At 37.3% G+C, this 21294-nt stretch overlaps 1 protein-coding gene across 3 annotated transcripts in view; it reads right to left on the reverse strand.

The window, feature by feature from the left end:
• LOC131689054 (oxysterol-binding protein 1) overlaps window positions 1-21294 on the reverse strand; it is a 90297-nt gene that overhangs the window by 14301 nt on the left and 54702 nt on the right. For all 3 annotated transcript variants that reach the window (XM_058973814.1, XM_058973816.1, XM_058973815.1), the window contains 3 exons: window positions 16311-16499; window positions 15973-16231; window positions 15743-15902 (listed from right to left, as the gene is read on the reverse strand). In XM_058973814.1, coding sequence (XP_058829797.1) covers window positions 15743-15902; window positions 15973-16231; window positions 16311-16499 — 608 coding nt within the window. The remainder of the gene's footprint in view (window positions 1-15742; window positions 15903-15972; window positions 16232-16310; window positions 16500-21294) is intronic.

Genomic DNA, 21294 nt, shown 5'->3' on the forward strand with positions numbered 1-21294 from the left:
CTGACCGCAAAAAAATCGTAATAACGACGCTCTTTAAATGGTTTGTATTATGGACATAAACGCGAGGGAGATGTATACTAGGGTGGGACAAAAATTAGATTCCAGCTCCGAGCAACTTTTTAGGTGCTATTTGGGTCCTAGAACAACTGTGCAAATTATTAGCTCGATCCCTGAAACTATATTTTTGCGCTCACTGTTTAAAGTTTACATGGGATTTTGCATGGGAAAATTAACTTTCACAAAATAATTCCTCCAGGAGCAGCCCATTACTTCCTAAAAATAAATCGCTATGTGGCTTTTATAGGAAATTTAATAACGAAACAAAGTCTCAAAAACCACGAAGCGATCTGACGCTTGAGAAAAAAGTTATTAAGCAGAAACCGATTGATGCTCTGACGATTGTTAAAATATTCATTTTTTCTTGCACCACTGATTTTGGTTGTCCATTTATACGCGATTTTGTTTTAATTTTCTCTTAATGTGTCTAAATCATTTATCTATGCTGTTTGGATACTGCAACAGATTTGAGGGATAAATTGAGGCTTCTTTTGTGCATAATAAAAGAATGTTAAAAAAAAGATGGGTAGGTAATGTCTAGGACATAACCGGAGTGTCGTGACTACTCGTTTGACTTGTAATTCAAATCGAATGATACTCAATGAAATATGTGGGAATGTTTCAAGTTATTCTTTATAATAATTATGGTGGTTTTGAAAAGAACCTTTATTGTTGGCGTCTGCGTTGATAGGGGATGCGCTGGATTCTAAGCTGGTTGAGACATTCATTCATGAAATGAACAATTTTCTTGCTTTGAAATATCAATGTTAAAATCTCTCGAAACAACCATCGGAATCTTTTTCGTACAGAAATGAACACACTTAGCAAAAAACTAGGAGCGGGTAATGTCCGGGACATAACCGCGATGATCATATTCTTAAAATTCTGCTTGTATCTCTTTCAAATGGCTAAATTTTACGCATTAAGTTCGATTCACCGGGCTCAGCGAAATTTTCCTGGGGATCCCGTTCGTTGGTATATTCAGCAAAACAATTTTATTACCGAGTTCTCCGCATTGAATACAGGTCAATAATTTCATATAATGATTTCAACAAGCAGACAATGTGCATGTATGACAGGTGGGAGTGTTCTGAAGTAGTTTTAGTGGAGGTAACAACATAAAATCATGTATTGGACATTTTACAATGATTCTCCTTAACCCTGCAAAACCACGGGGTTGGCAGCAGAGGGTTAAGTTGTTTGGAAGAGATGACAGTTAATATATGATAACTAAAAATATAAAATTGTTCTATAAATTGCAAAGTTATTGCCGCGTTGACCTGAAAATTTGTCATTTCATTCATAAAGGAACAATCATTGAAATTATGTCAATTTATGCTTTGCAAGATTTGAAATAACTTCGAAGTGTGGTCACGATACCCCTGTTATGTCATATACATCACCAACCCATCTTTTCATCATTCGTTTTGGTGTAGCTTTCGCTTAGTGGCAGAGTTGCGACATTCACTGATTTTCTTGGAAGGATTTGCAAAAACCTTCGAGTTTGTAGATTAGAAAAACATTTTCTTATGATTCACTGGTAAAAGTACAGAATTACCAAGCGCAAACTTAATACTAGTTAATAAAAGAAACTTTCTAATTAAATTCTTTTTCCATTTTACATTCGTCCTAATAAGGACGGTTTGTAGATAACTATGTTGATACAAGACGGGAATCTTTTAAAACAATTAAAACCTTACCGACGATTGTTTTTACTGCGTACATACATCTTTCCCCTTTCGCAGCTCACACCGAATGAGCACAGTTTTCATCATGGTGTTCCTATTTATAGACTTTACAATGCAGATGGAAGGCCGTCCTTTTGTTCGATAAATGAAAATATTTTCATCATTCGTTTTGGTGTAGCTTTCGCTTAGTGGCAGAGTTGCCACATTCACTGATTTTCTTGGAAGGATTTGCAAAAACCTTCGGGTTTGTAGATTAGAAAAACATTTTCTTACGATTCACAGGTAAAAGTACAGAATTACCAAGCGCAAACTTAATACTAGTTAATAAAAGAAACTTTCTAATTAAATTCTTTTTCCATTTTGCCTTCGTCCTGATAAGGACGGTTTGTCTATGTTGATACAAGACGGGAATCTTTTAAAACAATTCAAACCTTGCCGACGATTGTTTTTACTGCGTACATACATCTTTCCCCTTTCGCAGCTCACACCGAATGAGCACAGTTTTCATCATGGTGTTCCTATTTATAGACTTTACAATGCAGATGGAAGGCCGTCCTTTTGTTCGATAAATGAAAATATTTTCATCATTCGTTTTGGTGTAGCTTTCGCTTAGTAGCAGAGTTGCCACATTCACTGATTTTCTTGGAAGGATTTGCAAAAACCTTCGAGTTTGTAGATTAGAAAAACATTTTCTCATGATTCACTGGTAAAAGTACAGAATTACCAAGCGCAAACTTAATACTAGTTAATAAAACTTTATAATTAAATTCTATGTTTGTCTATGTTGATACAAGACGGGAATCTTTTAAAACAATTCAAACCTTGCCGACGATTGTTTTTACTGCGTACATACATCTTTCCCCTTTCGCAGCTCACACCGAATGAGCACAGTTTTCATCATGGTGTTCCTATTTATAGACTTTACAATGCAGATGGAAGGCCGTCCTTTTGTTCGATAAATGAAAATGTTTTCATCATTCGTTTTGGTGTAGCTTTCGCTTAGTGGCAGTTGCCACATTCACTGATTTTCTTGGAAGGATTTGCAAAAACCTTCGGATTTGTAGATTAGAAAAACATTTTTTCATGATTCACTGGTAAAAGTACAGAATTACCAAGCGCAAACTTAATACTGGTTAATAAAAGAAACTTTCTAATTAAATTCTTTTTCCATTTTGCATTCGTCCTAATAAGGACGGTTTGTAGATAACTATGTCGATACAAGACGGGAATCTTTTGAAACAATTCAAACCTTGCCGACGATTGTTTTTACTGCGTACATCCATACGATCTTTCCCCTTTCGTAGCTCACACCGAATGAGTACGCTTTGCAGCCTTCGATGTTTTGGTAGCATTTTTAGTGGCAGTTACTACCGCCTTTTCAGTGACTGCGTTTCTTAGCCTTTGGCTTTTTGGCCTTCTCACCGCCACCACCGTTTTTCCTCTCTCCGGTGGTAGCCAATTTGATTGGTCGTCCGATGCAGCTTCTCACGACCACGCACGTCTGTTATGCACTGCGTCTTACACACGTCTGGCTTTGAGAAAAGCTGCGACACCCCTATTTATAGGTTTTATCATTAATGTTGATTCTCATTTAAAGTAGTTTTTGAACTATTTAAACAAATTTTATATAGCAAACAACGTATCGGTAGCAAGCGTTGAACGTTTTCCTTCCGATTTATGAAACAAGATTGGCAATCCGTTTAGTAGAAGAAAAGTTATTAAGGTTCAAATTGTACGTAACGCTTTCGCTAATATTCACTACTATCGCTTTCTCGCTCGTTCTCGTGGCGTGCATGGGCCTTTCCTTTCCGTCCGGCTTCTAATGGCATAACCAAAACTAATATGCCGGCTTTCCCCCACCAACTGCTCTCGTCAAGCAACCCAATACGAATAATCATAGGAACAAACATGTAGTGGACCTATATATAAACTTTTCATTATTTTATTGTTCGGTTGCTGCACAATATTGACGGCTGTGTGCGGGATGGGCTGAAAATTTTCACTTTTCCGAGTCGTTTTCGAAAGATTATTCAAAACACTATGTTTCCGTTGATAATGAATGTCCTACATATTCCAAAATTTAATACAACATTGGTACAAATATTTTCGACAAAATGCCGAAGAAATTGATTAAATCCATTCAGTACAACAAAAGATATAAGCGTTCAAAATCTTACATCATTTTTCTTCCGAAATTTTGAAAAGGGGCCCCTATATTGAAAGGTAAGTCGTTAGTCACGACAAAAAATTGTATATAATTCGACCATCAGCAGCAGTGATGCTATGAAAAGTAAAATTTTCATCAATCTTCAGAACATCAATCGGTTTTTACTTAATAACTTTTTCCACAAGAATCAGATCGTTTCACGGTCTTCTAGACTTTGCTTCCTTGACAAATTTCCTATAAAAATCAGACAACTATTTATTTTTAGAAGGTAAAGGGTGACTCGTGGAAGAATTATTTTGCAAAAGACGATTTCCCCATACAAAATCCCATGTAAACTTTAAACCGTGGGCGCAAAAATATAGTTTCACCGATCGAGCTAAAAATTTGCAGAGTTGTTCTGGGAGCTAAATGGGACCCAAAAAGTAAGTCGGAGCAAGATTTTATTTTTTTCATATAACCATGTCCCACTCTAATGTATACCGCAATATTGCTGGGGAAAGTGCATGAAAATAAACCTACACCCAAAACGGTGAGCTCAGATTTTCTGTTTTTGGGCTCACAATCTCATTCCCAAAAGCAATCCTTTTTGAACATTGAGCTGCTCGCGCACAATTCGGGATGAGCGCAACGCTCACGCAAAAAAAAAACGATGACACACACTCACACACAAGGAAACTTTGTTAGTATTTAGTTTCGTATCTTTCTTCTACACCTTACATTCCTCCACCCAACCACCACAAGCAATCTCATCACCATTGCTGCTGCATTGCATTTTGTTTTGTTTCATTCTTTTCTTCGCTGCTATAAATAGCTCGTGACCTGAAACTTCTAGTAAAAAAAATCTTATATCAGATTCAAGATTAGAACCGACAAACTTCTAATCGGTAAAAACACCTCTTTATTGCCCGTACCATGACGACACACTGGTGGAGTAGTATAATGGCGTATATAAAGCTTCACACTTATGATGAGTAAGATAATATCGTTTGCATACTTATTAATACAATGGCACTTTGGTCGAATTTTACTTTCCCATATTTCTTAGTTCGCTAGAGAAATCCGCATCTTCCACTGCAATTGTTTTTTAAAAATTATGCAAAACAGCCTTTTAAAACGCGAAAACAAAGTGACGTAAGCGCCATTTCTACCAAACGGACTTACCGGTACAATATAGTCTGAAACGCGTATTTAGCGGCAAAACAGTTTACTCATAAGCTGTTGTAATGTTGTGGAACTTATTGTACCTCAAGTAATGTTGTGAACCTATATAAGCATCATATTGCGATGTAAATCGTGGGTAGGATGGTATTCTGATGAACGCTTTAGTATGTAGAAAACTATTTTTATTTTATTTAGAGTTTTTCTGTGCATGTTGTAGTGCTCCTTAAGGGGTTATAAAGTTGAAATTCAAAAAATCGAAATTTTTTTATTGAATATTCTGAAAGTACATAAAAAATAAAATACATAATATATCTGTGCAAAATTTCATCTAGGTCGGAACGCTAAATTTTAAATTACAGTCGTTTGCATCGCGCTGGTTCTCCTACGAATGAAGTTAACACCAAACTTTAAACGCAATTATCTCGGAATGGAGTTTTTTGAAAAGTACCGTTGCGATGAACGTGATATCTCAAAAACTAGTCATCCGATCTTCAAAAACTTTTTTTTGATTGCTTGTATTTATTTTTTCGTGTATTTGAACGGTTCCTTTTTTGTCAAAAAAAAATCAATTCTTTGTAATTTTGTTTAAAATTTTGAACACCACAAACCTAAATTTTTTGGTCAACATCTTTTTTATTATGTTATATCTTTTTTATGCAAGAAAAAAAATTATTTAGAAACCGATCCGTTCAATACATTTCTCTTCAATAATCCTTTTAGTTTTTGGATTTCAGTCGAGCGGTTCGGCTTGGAGAGCGTTCACCGCAAACCTCTGCCAAAAAAACACGCTTCGGGGGATGGGCCATAACTCCGACAACCTTGAATTTTTTTTTAATTCAACTTGTTTTTTCTATCTTCGATAGTGCTACCAACGAACTGTTTTTCACTTTTTCAAATAAAATTTGCCTAAAACACTTTTAAAAAATCACGAACTTAGCTCATTTTTTCGCCACAACTTTGTATATAACCCCTTAAAGCAGCAGGTTTATCCTATCCTTTTCAACTTAGATTTATTGATAACACAATAATGGTGCACATTATTGCTCAAAAATAGCTTTGCTTTTCGATCATTGTTTTTTCATCAATGTTGGTGCACAATTGGCTCTAATCATCAAATTTAAAATTTTAAACTAATTTCAAACAACCCAATTTAAGTTTCATATATTGTAGATGTTATCAGACAACCGGTGAATTCATAAGAAAATTTCGCGGGGTCTGCCCAAGGCAAACCCATTTTCATTATTTTCCTAAGTTTAGCTTCAAGACTGACATTAGTATAACGTGAACATAGATAAATCGTATATATAAACGCTATACTATACTTGTCATGCAATACACTCCATCTATGAACAATGTAATCTGATGCAATGCATCAGATCACATGGGGTAGCTTACGACCAATTTCAGAATAACCGTATTCTCGGAAGGCGTGAATCCGGAAACTCTGCGACCAGTCTCAAAGTAGAATACTGTATCCAAATGTCTTCACATATAACTGATTTCTTCACAGATCACAGAATCTGTGAAATTATAGTACATAGTTATATCTGCCGCATTACAGCTATAACTATATACTATAATTTTTTTATATTTCGATTATAGAGGTTTTAACCTTAAGGTCATTCGCCTCTGTGAGTTAGAAAAATCTCTTATGACAAATTTCTAACCCTATGTGCGGGGTCGGGACTCGAACCCAGGTGCACTGCGTTCAAGGCAATCGATTTACCAACTACGCTACGCCCCACATGTACTATAATTATTTGGTCCGAGCTTCCGCATCCCGGTTTCAGTTTTAAAGTATCTCAACTTGATTTCAAATGAGTTTGCAAATGACTTCAAATTAGTTTGGATTGTTTACAAATTACATTGATGTTAATTGATATACCGCATGGCAAAATTGTTCACCCACGTTCCCAAAATGCTTCGCGTTGCACTGTAAATAGGGTGATGAGCCTGTTATTGTCATGTTTCTATTAACACCATACCCAACCGTCAGTTAGAGCATCTTCTGCCATCTTTGTTCAACGCATTGAGTCAAATGGTAGTGCAACAATAGGAATGCTGGATTCGAGTTTTCGTTGCGCTCAAATACGAGCATTTCACCGTTGCCAAGGCATTTGAGTACTTATCTTGGTACTTCACAACGAAACAAAGCTGTTGATGCCAGTTCGTGCGTATTCCATTGATTGTAGGCAGAGTGACTAATGAATTAGTGAGGCATTTTCTTTAATATGGCACTTTACCCTATGTACAGGTCTCGAGAACGCATTTCACGGCTAGATCTGTAGAGGGCGTGTTTTGTCTCCCGCAAACATGCCAAATTTGTTGAAAAAGGGCACTCGCGCCAGTAAAAGAAGTAGCAGTTGACCCTTATTGAAGGCATTCAAAGAGGATCACTTTACCGCTGAAACCGACACAGAATATGCGAGGACGTCCGCGAAGAACTTGAAAACTACCGGTTACGAGGACATTGAAATGGAGCAGGGCATCATTTATGTGATTTGCAACTTCATCACTATCTTCAGCTTCTTAAGGTTCAACTGAGAACGCCTCAACAAGCAGCCATTTTGGAAAATGAAAAAACAGTTTTTTTCTCACGCCGTTAGAAAACACCTACTTAAAATGAAGCAATGTATTCGAGGCATTGGTAGAGTATTACTGATTGATTTTCATGAAGATTTATCCAACGGTGTGAGAGAAAACTGTCTTTTCCGTTTTCCAATATGGCCGCTTCTCCAAGCATTCTCAGTTGAACCTTAGGTGAAAGCTTAGCTTGCAGGTCTTGCGGCGGAGACGTGACATTCAACAGTTTGTCTGGAACCCATTTCGCCTGCACCTCTCATCAGTGTTGGGAAAAATTCAAAATATCAATGTTCACAAAAGAATCTTTTCATCGCCGATTTTCTAATAAAAATTTCACTGATATAAAATATCGCTAGAGAAAAAATCGCCAGTGGACTTCAAGAGTGCCGATGTTTGGGAACATTATTCAGTTCAAGCAAATATCGGAAGAAGAAAATATCGTTTGGGAACTTTTATGTCGGCGAAAATATAGAAAAAAATCGCCTTATGAAAACATCTTGCACGATCTTTGAACAAGGGATTTTCGAGGGATTTTCAAAGGTTCCAAAAACCTGTAGGTTAACATGGATATAAAACACCACGTCCTACAATATTACGTCGATAGCTCAATGGGATAAAGCGTCAGTCTACTTGTAGTGTTGACTAAGCTTTCTGCAGAAGCCCTGCGTGTAAAAAAAATAAAATTTTGTCAGAATTAAAATGGATGGATCTGGCGTCGCAGACTAATCATGAGTTATCAATCAACCAGAAAACAGCGATTAACGAAACATTTTGTTCAAAATTTTTGTAATCACATTTTAGTCCGCCAAATTCGAATCGCCACTTTTATTTTTTGATTTTAATGCATATTAACTCAAATTCGTGTTTATAAATCACAAAACCTATTTTTATCTCGATTTTGACTGAAATACCACTTATTCTTAGTGTTTTTTTATATAGGCGTCGGGAAAATCATCAGATTTCAACAGCACATCCTTTGATTTTCTGTTTCGGCACTAATAGCTTTAATTCACTTTTTACCTTGAAATATAGCTTATAGACTCTTTTTTCATGTAGTGCAGCGTAATCGTCTTTTGAAGTAGTGAAGCGAGATCTTCCATCCATGTGGCCCGAAAAAAAATCAGGTGAAATAAAATCGGACCATCAGGAATCAGTAGCGACTGGTTCAAATGGCACGTTCTCCATGTTGGTCGAAGCTTTGTGCCTTACCATGATTTGTCCTTCCGTCATTTTCCTGATGGGAAGGATTAGGGAAGTGGTAGGGTTAGGAATAAGGAAAATAACGACCCATATATAATATGCAATATGGAATACAAAACTCTTATGGATGAACGGATATATCAACACCCCCGAGGGGAGATTGAGATAACAGAACGACAACACCCCTAAAAATATAGTGTCATTCAAATTCAGTTTAAACCGATTTAAGCAGGACATGTGTTCACTCACAAATGAATGAAGTGCCATTATGAAATTTTCCTGGCGCTTATAACATTATTTGATAAGAACGCCCGCCTTTAAGTTCAAGTTCACTGAACAATGAATCATCATTGCAAAATTAACCAAAACTGATACTGAGCCACTCCGAAGGAATGCTGTATGGCCAAATAGAACAAGATACATGAGCAACCCGAAAGAGATACTGTATTGCAAAACAGTAAGCGTCTACCTGCAGTGGTCGGTTTGACCATCATAGTTCTCCAAGTATTCACCAAGAGCTTAGGATTTTGAAAAGTCAGCCTATACAAAATGTCTCCAAGGCTCAAACTTTCGCTTTCAATCCACGGCATATTGAGACAAATTTTGGTTAGACGAAGACTAAAGGGTTCTATGCAGAACTTGAAATTATTTACCGCCTTTTCATATATCTCCAGTAACTGCTTAAGCCAGACACCGCTTATTTTATTCTCTCGGGAGAACCATACTTTGCCATATCCTAAACCATAGCGAAAGAAACTGGGAACCAATGAATCAGGTGGCGTTTGATACAAAAGTATGCTTAGGTCCCTTATTAAATCGTCCTTCAGCGCATTTGTAAACAAGATTTCCAATTTGCCTCAGTACACCCAATTGGTGGGAGCGACCTGCTCATAACAAATTTCACCGACAGTGAGAGTGATTTGCTACTACACGTAACTTCGTCTGCTTGTATGTATGAGCTGTTATGTAGTAACCCATGTTACGTTGTTGCAGTGCTCAATTTTACAATAACCATTCAAGCCGGCCATATTCAGTTTAGTGTATTAGAGTTCAGTTGTGATGATGGTAGTGCAATCATGACGACGATGATGGTGCTAAACGGCGACAGCTATCGAAACTCGAGAACAGAATGATACGATGGAATCTTTCACGCCTTTTGATGCTATAAAATGTACTCGGAATTATTTTTTGTTTCAACAGGTCCTACTTTATAGAATCAATGATGGCATTGTCCATCAATGAACGATTGACTTACTTCACTGGACTACAGTTGAACGCAAGACCATAACTACTAACTATAAACTTGTGAATCATTATTTCATCACTTTTAATAGATTTGTGTACTGAGCTCAAGGTTGTTTATCACATGGTGGCTGGTTCCAGAGTGCACATGTACCGAAAACTTGGTGGCGTATTTCGACTCGGTTCATATTCAAACCGGTATTGTTTGAATGGGTGAGTTAGTGAATGAGCTTATTCATGCTGTTTTAGCGCGTAGAGCGCGCTGAATATCAGCAGCTATTGGTTGGAATGTAAATGACAAGGAAATGTTAAATATCGCTAACAAATGAAGGTCTAAGCTGAGCTCAATACGATGAACCATACTTATTATTATATCAGATACGAAACGATTAAAAAGGCGCATAGTAGCTGCTCACTAATTTATTTGCTGCGTCATTTCCACCGTTTCCATAGTTAATTGTGTTCTTTGGACACGCCAAAAAACGTTTTGTCTGTATTATTTCTATAACGGAGGCTTATGTGTCCTATGAATAAATTATGAGAGTCAAGTAATCGGTTGGCGTTTATGGTTACAGCGACGGTGTACGCAGATTTGTTTTGGGAAATTAGCAATTTATGAGCAGTCTATGCGCATATTATAGCGTATAAAAGAAATTGCATGACAAATAAAAATTATAATTTTTGTAGAGCTCTGATTCCTATATGCTTCGAACAGCGTTTAAGGACCAAAACTTATTTATAATTACACGGCTCAATAATACATCGTACAATACACTGAAAAGACATACTTTTAGATTTTGTTAAGAAACATTAACAGCGATAATTTCGCAGAGAAGCAAATTGATAATAATTTTCCTCTGCAGTCATTGCAAATAAATTATTTCATAACACAAAATTTTCGAGATCACAGAATAGATGTGAAAAGTAGGGGCATGTGTTCGGTTGTCGGCACACTTATGTTTTTGGCTCACAACATTACTCCAATTGAACAATATATGGGAATAAGCATACCAGTGGAAAGCTAGAGGCCTTAGCTAAGCCTTACGAAAGAATTTAATTTATTCTGTCAACTTGAAAAAATTTATTAACAATTTAGTAAAATGATAATTTTTTATCATTTTGAAAAATGTGGTCGGTTGTCGGCACATTAAGAAAATTTACTAAAAATGGAAAAATATAAATGATATTCATCAAGATTCAAAGGGAAAAGGAAATTTATTCATTTCAACAACCATCAAAGGTATTATGAACATCATTCTTTATCAGAATCACAATATGTGTATGTGAAAATCTAGTGCGAATATTACGCACTGCTAATGCATTGACGGATTGCATTCACTGCAGTTGAGTTAGTTTCAGGCAGTCTATTTTTTACCAAAGCTTCAGACAGATCAGATAGAAGTCAGCCAAAGGGGAGGGGCTACAGGGTAACCCCCCCCCCCCTAAATTATCTGGACGTGACAATCTGGTAGATACAGTGCTACCTAGCGGTGAAAACACGACCAGGAGGGCTTTCTTCATGTAAATGTAAAACCCTAAGCCGGAAGTCGCCTTCCTGGTTTTCAGAATGGTGTCAAAGATCGGTCTCTGGTATCTATTCGTAAAGCCCGTTCCAAAATACCCATATTGATTAGGTTATTGAGAGCATTTGCCACAAAAAATGGGGTGCTGACAACCGACCATGTTTGGGTGCCGACAACAGATTTTAGAAACCTTTTTGAAAACTGATCAAAAAAAATTGTGGCAAACATTTCGGTGCCATTTAATCTTGAATCACAAAATAAAATAAATTCACATCGTAAATATTCAATGCGCATACTTTTTCGATCGATTTACTTTTTTCTGTAACACTAAGCAAATCACCAAAAAAACTTTTAAGTAGAGTTTCACTTGTTCAAAAAATATATTGGTTGTAGTACAGAACATTCGAGTCTGTTTGCTTCAGCAATCGGCACAAAAAGATCATGCTAATATAACACACAAATAATATTTATCAGAATGTCCATGTCTGGTTTCTGTCAAAAGCTACATAGGGGTGCCAACAACCGACCAAAGCCAGCAACCGACCACTTTCTCCCACATAAGCATCAAACACATGACTGTTGAATATATGATTTCAAAATTAACACTAGCGACAGTGACAAAAATATAGCTATATGAGGTGTAGAGGTATACAGTGAGAAGATTTCTTTTTAGTGAATATTATAAGCTATTGAATACTTTACGGTGACATCACAAATGAACTGGAGTTTACATGGAGTTTAATTCTTTACGATTTGCTTCGAGCGAATATCTAGTCGTCCATAAACTTTTCTAAGTCCACGTAAACAGTACCAGCGAAATGTCAAGAAAAGTGAGGTTAACTGTGTCAGTAAAGAATCTAATAGAACGTCAGAAATCATCCAACGGGTAAATCACCTAGTAGTCATGTCTATCATCCCATGTACAATTCGTCATTTGGCATTTCAAATTCATATCATATTAATTTAACGAGATTACAAATGAGGTATTCGTCGCACCACATCAATGTTTGAATTTGAAGATTCAGATGAACCGAATTTGCAAAAAATCAATAAATTTGATTGCTTATTTGTAATCAGGTTGCTATATATGTATTAATTGCCGCAAAGGTCTACTGTATCGATTTTCTTGGCTATTTTCGGCAAACTTAAGACTAATGGCATGTTCGACAGTGGACTGTACCGTTGTAGTCGACGCAACACCTAACTCAAACTCGAGTGTAATCAGACTATTTTCTTTATCTGCACTACATTGGGGCAGCACCAAGTAAAAACGAAAATGTTATAAGAGAAACGAAACCTATGAAATTTAAAGACGCGGATAGGTTTTAGAGCGAATCAATTAATAGAAATATTTTTGCCTTTCTTAATATAAAGGTATTACAAATGCTCTGAAAACCCCGGAGGGCCGATTGACATATACCACTCGATTCAGTTCGTCGAGTTCGGCAAATGTCTGCGCGTGCCACTCTATTATACCTCACTCCCCCCTGGCATCCCATGTGGGACATTTTTCTTAGGCCCCACTTCTGACATACCATGCGAGGCTGACTTGTGTGCTCACCTTTTTCATTCCTTGCTAGGCTTACTTTTGTGCTAGCCTCTACCATACCATACCAGATGTCTGTGCGTGTGTATGTATGTGTGTGTATGTATGTGCGTCTGTGTGTGTATGTGACCAAAAATGTCACTCATTTTTCTCAGAGATGGCTGAACCGATTTTGACAAACTTTGTCTCAAATGAAAGGTACAACGTTCCCATAGACTGCTATTGAATTTCTAATGGATCCGACTTCCGGTTTCGGAATTACGGGGTGATGAGTACAATCACGCAAAAAATGTCGTTTAATGTTTAATAAATTTTGCAATGAATGTATAAAGGTGAAATTTTTTTTCCAAAATATGACCACAACTGCTTCGATTTGTAGTATTAGGTCACTAACATCCATTCAAAGTCTCTTTGGCCACCATCATCGGTTCTGGAAGCCCCGGCGGAAGAATACAAATTCAGAATAACATAACAATAACATATCGGTTTCTCGGAGATGGCTAGACCAAAATTAGTTTCAAAAATGAAAGGTGCTGCCCCCGTAAATGGCTATTTAATTTCATCCCGATCCGACTTCCGGTTCCGGAGTTACAGGTTGTGGCGCGCGATCAAAAGCAAAGCAAAAGGTAAAAATTTCGCCAAAATGTCTCTCAAACAACTTAAATTTGCAGTTCGAGGTCACCGACGGCCAACCAAACTTTCGTTGACTACATTGACCACCATAGATGGTTCCGGAAGTGCCCGGGAGAAGCGGTCATCTTTCAAAATTAACGAGCTCACATCAGTTTCTCGGGAATGGTTGGGCCGATTTTCACAATAATGTAATATAATATCCCCACATATGTCTATAAAATATCGTACGGATCGCTTATATGGTTCCGGAAAGAGAGACTAAACCGGCAGAAATCGAATTCGTATTTTCGATGCCAAACATCTTTAAACTGCATAAAACGTCGAGATTTTATGTTATCTCGAAATTTTTTTTTATAAAGATCGACTCTTAGGGACTTTACCGATTTCGCACCTTTTTTCAATTTCATATTAATGTAGCTGTTTTTTTTTCTTTTACAAAATTTTAGAACTCGAATAATGATTTTTCTTGTATATAGTTGTCATGTCGTGTATAATAAAAATGTAATATATACATTTGGAAGCTTATAATGAATATAAACAACGCAAAAATTCTCGTGTTCATGATTGAGAAAGGCACAATTGCACCGCTAGGTGGCTTAAAACCGGTTTTTACATTAGATGTTACTATAATTATCTTTATCGTATTCGAATTATTAAGAATTTCTACGTTTCTCAATGTTTGGTCTTGGGCCTTTTTCTAGTTTCCTTGTACGCTCGCACGCGGGGTAAAAAAGTGAGTAGCGCTTGTCAAAACATACGATAGAATTGAAGATTCCCGCGCAACCTTATCAATTTCTGTATAACCTTTCGATGCATACATTTTTCTCGCTTTACCTAACTGCTAATCATTCAGTGCTGCATTCATTCGATGCATTCAAAGGAATAATGAATTCAAACAGTCTAAGTCAAATCGATATTCTGTTTTTTGTAAGTGGACTATTATGTTGAAAGTGGCAGTATTGGCGTTCAAGCATAGGGTAGTGCCTGCTCCACTCATGATTTTTAATATGATCCACTCATGATTTTAAGTCATATTAATCGGTTTCGTTAAAGCGAGCCGGTTTCGTTAACGCTAGTGACGAACAGCACATGACACAAGTGAAGATGAACCTGCGATTATGAAAAAATACCAATATTGGAAAATTTACCAAGCAAAATAATGTAACGACCACTAGGCAGATCAGTTCAGTTCATGACTCAATTTGGTCAGACGATTCAATTAATATAACTCGTACAACGATGGGAACGTATTTTGCATCTCATGGTCCTGCCACAGGTCAGTGCATGTGCAGTAAAATGCCCAAATTGAAAATAATTCAATTTAGTCGCGAGCAAAGTTCTGTATCAATATGTAGAGCAGTGATGCCACAAGTACAGATTTATCTAGAAAGGTACAGATTTTTGAAGCATTTTTGGTACAGATTCTGTACGGTACAGATTACAGATTTTTGTAAAAAAGTACAGAATGGTACAGATTTTTTTACATGACATTAGAATGCGAGAGTCGAGAAACCTGGTTCCAGCAAATCAAAGGGATGATGTCTAAGTGAAAGCCGAGAGAATCTTCTCGGAGTGCATACATTTACTCTGAGATGCTCCAATTGAATTCCTGCAAGCAGGTTTCTCGCATTCTATTGATATTACCAGCCCCATCTCAACTTCTCGCTGCCACTGATTTCCCCGAATGAAAAATATCTTTAAGAAAAAAAAATTTAAGCAACCTTGTCATTATTTGGGTACAGAATCCGGTACAGATTTTTCTATAGAACAGTACAGATAGAAAAGATTTTTCAACACCCGGTACAGATTTAATTGTGGCAACACTGATGTAGAGATTCAAAGATGTTAGAAGGTTACGCGTTTCTGTGTGACATAGATACCGCAAGGATAAATTGACGTTATGTATGTCGAAAATAGCCATAATATTTTTTGTCATACTCACTCGGTCTGTGACGATGCGCTGCCTGCTCCAGATGAGAATGCTGTCTAGCTAACTGCTCGACCATCTGTTCTAATTGAAGCTTCTGATCACGTTCATGCTGCAGCATCTTGGACCATTTGTGGCCCTGTGTTTGCGCCGTTTGTAGATAGTCAGAACAAGTCTAGCGGGAGAAGAAATACAGTATTTAAAAAAAATGATTGGGTATAAAAAAGTTAATAGCTTTATCTTACGTTTATCATGGCATTAGAGGATATCCGGAACAGCGTTGCGCGTTCACTGACTATTTTCGTTTTGTTTGCCAAATCTTCGCCGGATTCCAGTTCCGATAGGGCCCGTTGTAGGGCTGCACCATGCTTCGTAATCAGATCGTAGCATGTCTTCAAATTTTCTAATCTAATAGACAATTCTCTTACAACTAGGTTGAGTTCCTCGCTAGGAATCGTGTTTGCGGCAGTATCCTCTTCCTCCTCATCGCTCTCCATCGCCCGTCTGCGAAAAGAAAGGACAACAATGTGATAGTACTGACATTATCTAGTTATCAAAAATCAACTAATACCAAGACGCTTACATTGCTTTGGCTTTGGCTAGCTCCAGCGCTGTCACCCAGGACTGTCGTTCCACTTCGTTGGCAGCTTTAATGTGGAACGTTTGTGTCCCACCGTTCGATATCACAAAGGTACACGAGTCTACGGTGTGGATAAGAGCGCCATGGAGGGATATTGTACCGCGACAGGTGTGTGTCATCTCGGCTTGATTTCTGAACGATCGATCGAAGCACGGCGTATTTAATATGGATGTGGATGGAAACACATGCGAAATAGAAAAGAAAAAAGGATCGATGTTTGTATAAGCCTTTAGTCCTTGTAGGTATTACTGAGAGAGAACGCACAGAAAACAGCATAGTGACAAGAAAAAAAACAATAATTCAGTTCCACCACCCAGTTGAGTGCAATAAGAGGGAGAAAATAATCTGACCGCCACCCGTTTAATCGAGTACATTTCATAATCACATGGAGCTATTTCACTAAAACTAGTGCAGCTCGACTAAGCACGAAGCAAATTATCCAAAATGCGTAATTTGTAAATTAAAAAAAAGTTCAAGTGTTATGATCCCTCAATTAATTCTTCGTAGCTTACAACGAAACATCCGAAGCTCTTTGAAGTAGTCCTGTTATTGGAAAAAATATGTTATCTTAAGTTTTTTTTCAACTTTATAGCAATATATGTGATATCGTATATGCTCTTTTTTAACAACATTCAGTTAGCAAGGGATTAGTAATAGAAATAAATGAAAAGGTTTTTAGAGAAATACTACACAAGCTAAAGCAAGAATTGGAATAAGGAAAGCACTGGTAAAGCGATGGTATGGAAATGTATCAATTTATTGTCTCGACGTCTGTTAGGGGAGCCCGGGGCTAGTTGGTAGTTGGGTAAGTTGGCCGAGTCCCCTTTTCTCTTTTTCCATTAGCCATATAGCGCTGTCTCTTGTTGTGTACCTCAGAAGTTGTGGGCGATATTGTGTTGTGAGCATAGTAAGTAAATTTTCTTAATTTTATGCATTTTGTGTTATTTAAGGTGATTTGTAATCTATTCCACGAATGGTTACATTTTTCGACAGCACGTGAAAAGAGCTTTCAGTATCCGTATAGATATAACACCTATCCACAAACAAAAGTTGTTTTTAAATGCATTTTTGTACACAAAAATGTTCTGCTCGCATAGAAATCAGTTCATTTAAATGAGGATGTCAATATCAGTTGATTTTGCTTCATCATGTCTTCAGGATGTCGATGCCTTTTTGCTTCCATATACATACTCGATGAACTAGAAAGATGGAGTTTAGAACGATTGCATAACCTTTCCGCGGTTTGATACAACTTAAGCCTTTATATTAAGAATTGCAATAGCAATATAATTTTTTTTTTCGTACTCTCCAACGGTTTTAATTTTAATCAATATATAGGACAAAACCAACTGTTTTAGTTACTCTGTTAAATCTAAAACTAATAAAGAATTGTACATCCAACAGCTTGATATGGGCTGGGAAACAGAATTTTGACCTTTGCTTGCATGATTCCCGAAACCGTCAGATAAGCCAACCAATGCACAGAGGAGTAACTGGGGTCGAATTCTGGTCAAAATTATCCACTGCTACTGCTATTGTTGTTATTAGCATAGCATAGCAAAAACAACCGCACTCATCATGGGTGGCTGATACAGTGATTTATACTAAATGTGGTATAGTTCACCGCACACCTGGCCATGTCCTTACGATCGCTAAAGGGAAGGAAATGTTAGTGGAATACCTACTTTAGAAGATGCGGGGAACCCACGCAATCTTCAAAGGTATTACGGACGGAAGAGCTTGTTAGTAAGGAAGGAAAATGGGAAGAGGATATGTGGATATAAAATTATGGTATGGTATGAATTATATAATGAACTAAAAAATACCAATAAATTGGATTCAGTCGATTTACAACCACCAAAGACACCGGTCACGAAATTCTGCCGCTGCCTGAGCCAGCGCAAAACGAACCACAACACAGTACTGTTATCTTGTGTACATTGTCTTAAGAACAAAGGAAACCGTTCGATCTACTATTACATCTGCCAAAGTCCCTCTAAACAACAGTAACAAACGAGCAAAGTGAACGACAGTTAGTGCGTCTAGAACAAAAGAACCATTGTATGTACTCCTACCATCATGAGTGAATTTGATGCTGCTTCGACCCAACACAGCGGTTGTTGATTTGAGATTTTGTTCTACACGACCGAGTCTCCGTGAGCTGGAATATTTTCTGAAGGTGAACATGAAGCTTAGGCCAAAGGACGTCACCTATCTTCAATATCATCATCTGCGCAGTGCAGTATTGATATCATTCACCACATTAGACCAAGCAAAGAAGTTCGCCTTACAGAACAACCTGAAACACGTGATTAAAAGTGACAGTGTTGAAATGAAGATCCCAGTGTACATAGAAAATAATTTTATAGATGTGAGACTACATGATTTATCACCGCGTACTCCCCGTGAACCAATTACAAAATACATGTCGCAATTCGGAGAAGTGGAATCCGCTACACCTGATACTTGGAGAAACTTCTTCCCGGGTACTCCCAACGGTGTTCTTGTGGTGAGGATGCGAGTGGAAAGACCTATTCCCTCCCACTTGACTATACAATTCAATTATAATGGAACTAACATTAAACAGACCACGCTATGCACCCATGAAGGGCAGACACCTACGTGCAAATACTGCAACCAGACGGCACATCATGGAACACCTTGTGCGGAAGAGGAGAATTCATCACAGCCAATTCGCCACACATCTTCGGAAAAGCAATCTGAAACACAGACTTCAATACCATCACCAGAACCACAAACGATTACCAATTTTGTGGCAGCTGTTCAGGCCATAATAACAACTATAAAAGCAGCATCTAATGCGTCAGAATCAACTTTAGCACCATCGACGAGGAATCCAATACCAATGACAGCAGCTTTACTCTCATAACCCGTAAGGGCAATAAGAAAGGAGGAACATCTGATCGTGAACATGTAGACACCATAGACGATGATGACATAGACGGAAACAAAAAAAAAAAATTAATCAACCCACAAGATGCACTAGGCGAGCAGACAAATAGTACCTTACCACGAAAGAAGATCTCCCCGCGCAATAGAAAGTTGCGTGGACGAGACCCGAAGGATACTTCATAATATTTTTTTAATTCATTTTTATTTTTACATATTGTAATAATTTAATAGACCCACGGCTCCGTTAAGTTACCACAATGAGTCGTGTAAAATAAACGAAATGCAAAAAAAATAAATAAATTGGATTGATCTCGCCAAATTTTCTTGAATACCCTGCAAAGGAAACAGGCCTCGGGCACCACCGTGGTACCACATTCTCTGTGTATTCTGCTGGTAGGTAGTGTTTTAACCATTATTTTCAAGGTCATGCGCTGTATACGTCGACCACAGATCTGTTATTTTTGTTCATGCCTCAAGAACAGTATTCAAATGCACAAATATTAATCCGGTGTTAGCAATTCCAGGTAGTTGGATGGAGATTTCTTCACAGACATAGGATCTGTGCCGACTAAAAGCCTTTTAGTCCTGCTCTATCTGAGTATTCCGTACTATTCGAGTCCTCTGCTCCTGACGTCCTGAACGTGTGATGATGAGTACAGGCTTACAGGCGGGTTCACAGATTTTTTTCACATTTACGACGCACTCGCTGTTTCCACGTTGTTTCCAATGGAACAATGGAAACCAGCTTTTCAATTATCAGCAGCAGGGTGTATATAAAATCCAGAGAACGAAAAACGACGAAAAATCACAAAACTAAAAAATGAAGGCAGCCTGCTGCTGCTATTGTTGTTATTATGCCTTAATATGAACAAAAAAAGACAATAACTAGTTTTTGGGACAATTTGGCATCTATCCACCTATCAGTGCACTATATTAATACTAATAATCTCGAGGAGATCTTTGTGAATATATTTGTTTTTCTAGTTGCATAAACAAATGATCAGTCAAAAAGGGAGAGGGGAAGGGACGTCCGTGCACGTATTCATAGAGATACATTTTTCTAAACATAGTCTTTGGCCCTGCAGCATTTCGGTGTACCCCAAATAAGTAAAAATTTCAATATTTTCAAAACGCTTGGAATTTGTGGATCGGACAAGATCGGATAGGTTAGAATGTTTTTCGGATAGCTGTAACCTTGTTTTGTAATCCTTCTTCAGAAACTTTACAGAATCTCGCCGTTTAATAGAACTTCTTTATCATTCTAGTTTGAAATAAAATGTTTAAAAAACGTATTTTTTAAAGTTGGTGCAATGCTCAGCAAAATTACTATTTTCAGTTAGTCTTAGGCTGAAGTTATACACATGGTTGTGTTTGTAATAATATTGTCTTATTTAATACAGTCATAATCACTAGAAAGCGATATTGCTGGATACATAATGAAAATGATTGAAAACCCCTTAAAATATCACCATTTTCCATCCATGCAAAAATTCTTAACAATTTTCGACATACTCATAATTTTGCCACGTTATACAGTAGGCTTCTAGGTATGTATAAAATAAAACGAACCAAAAAATCGAAAAAAAAAATTTTGTTATTGCCCAGGAATTTGTTATAGTAAGTTACTCCTCTGTGCAATGCTTCGTACGGTCTTTGCATTCTCAATATATCTATAGTGTGAATTTTCAAAACAAATTTCAAACGAATCTTTTGTCGGACACCATCTTTCAGAGGTTTTGATTCAACAAATAAAATTGGCTTTCTAGGAACAGAGTATTCAAGTATCGGGTAATAATTCCAGTACACAAAAATGTTAAATTTTCTTACAATCTGAAACAATCAAAGCTGAACCTGTTGGAAACTAACGTTCTGTGTGTAATGATCTAGTACAATTTCAGAGTTAGTATAACAATCTGTTTGATGCATAGAATTTTTCGTGTTGGAGTTTGAATGAAATAAGTCCGACTTGTCAGACGCATATATGTCAGATAAAATAGGCAATAAAAAGGCTTGT

Source organism: Topomyia yanbarensis, chromosome 3 (assembly GCF_030247195.1).
Source record: "Topomyia yanbarensis strain Yona2022 chromosome 3, ASM3024719v1, whole genome shotgun sequence".
In the NCBI taxonomy this organism is placed as follows: Eukaryota; Metazoa; Arthropoda; class Insecta; order Diptera; family Culicidae; genus Topomyia; species Topomyia yanbarensis.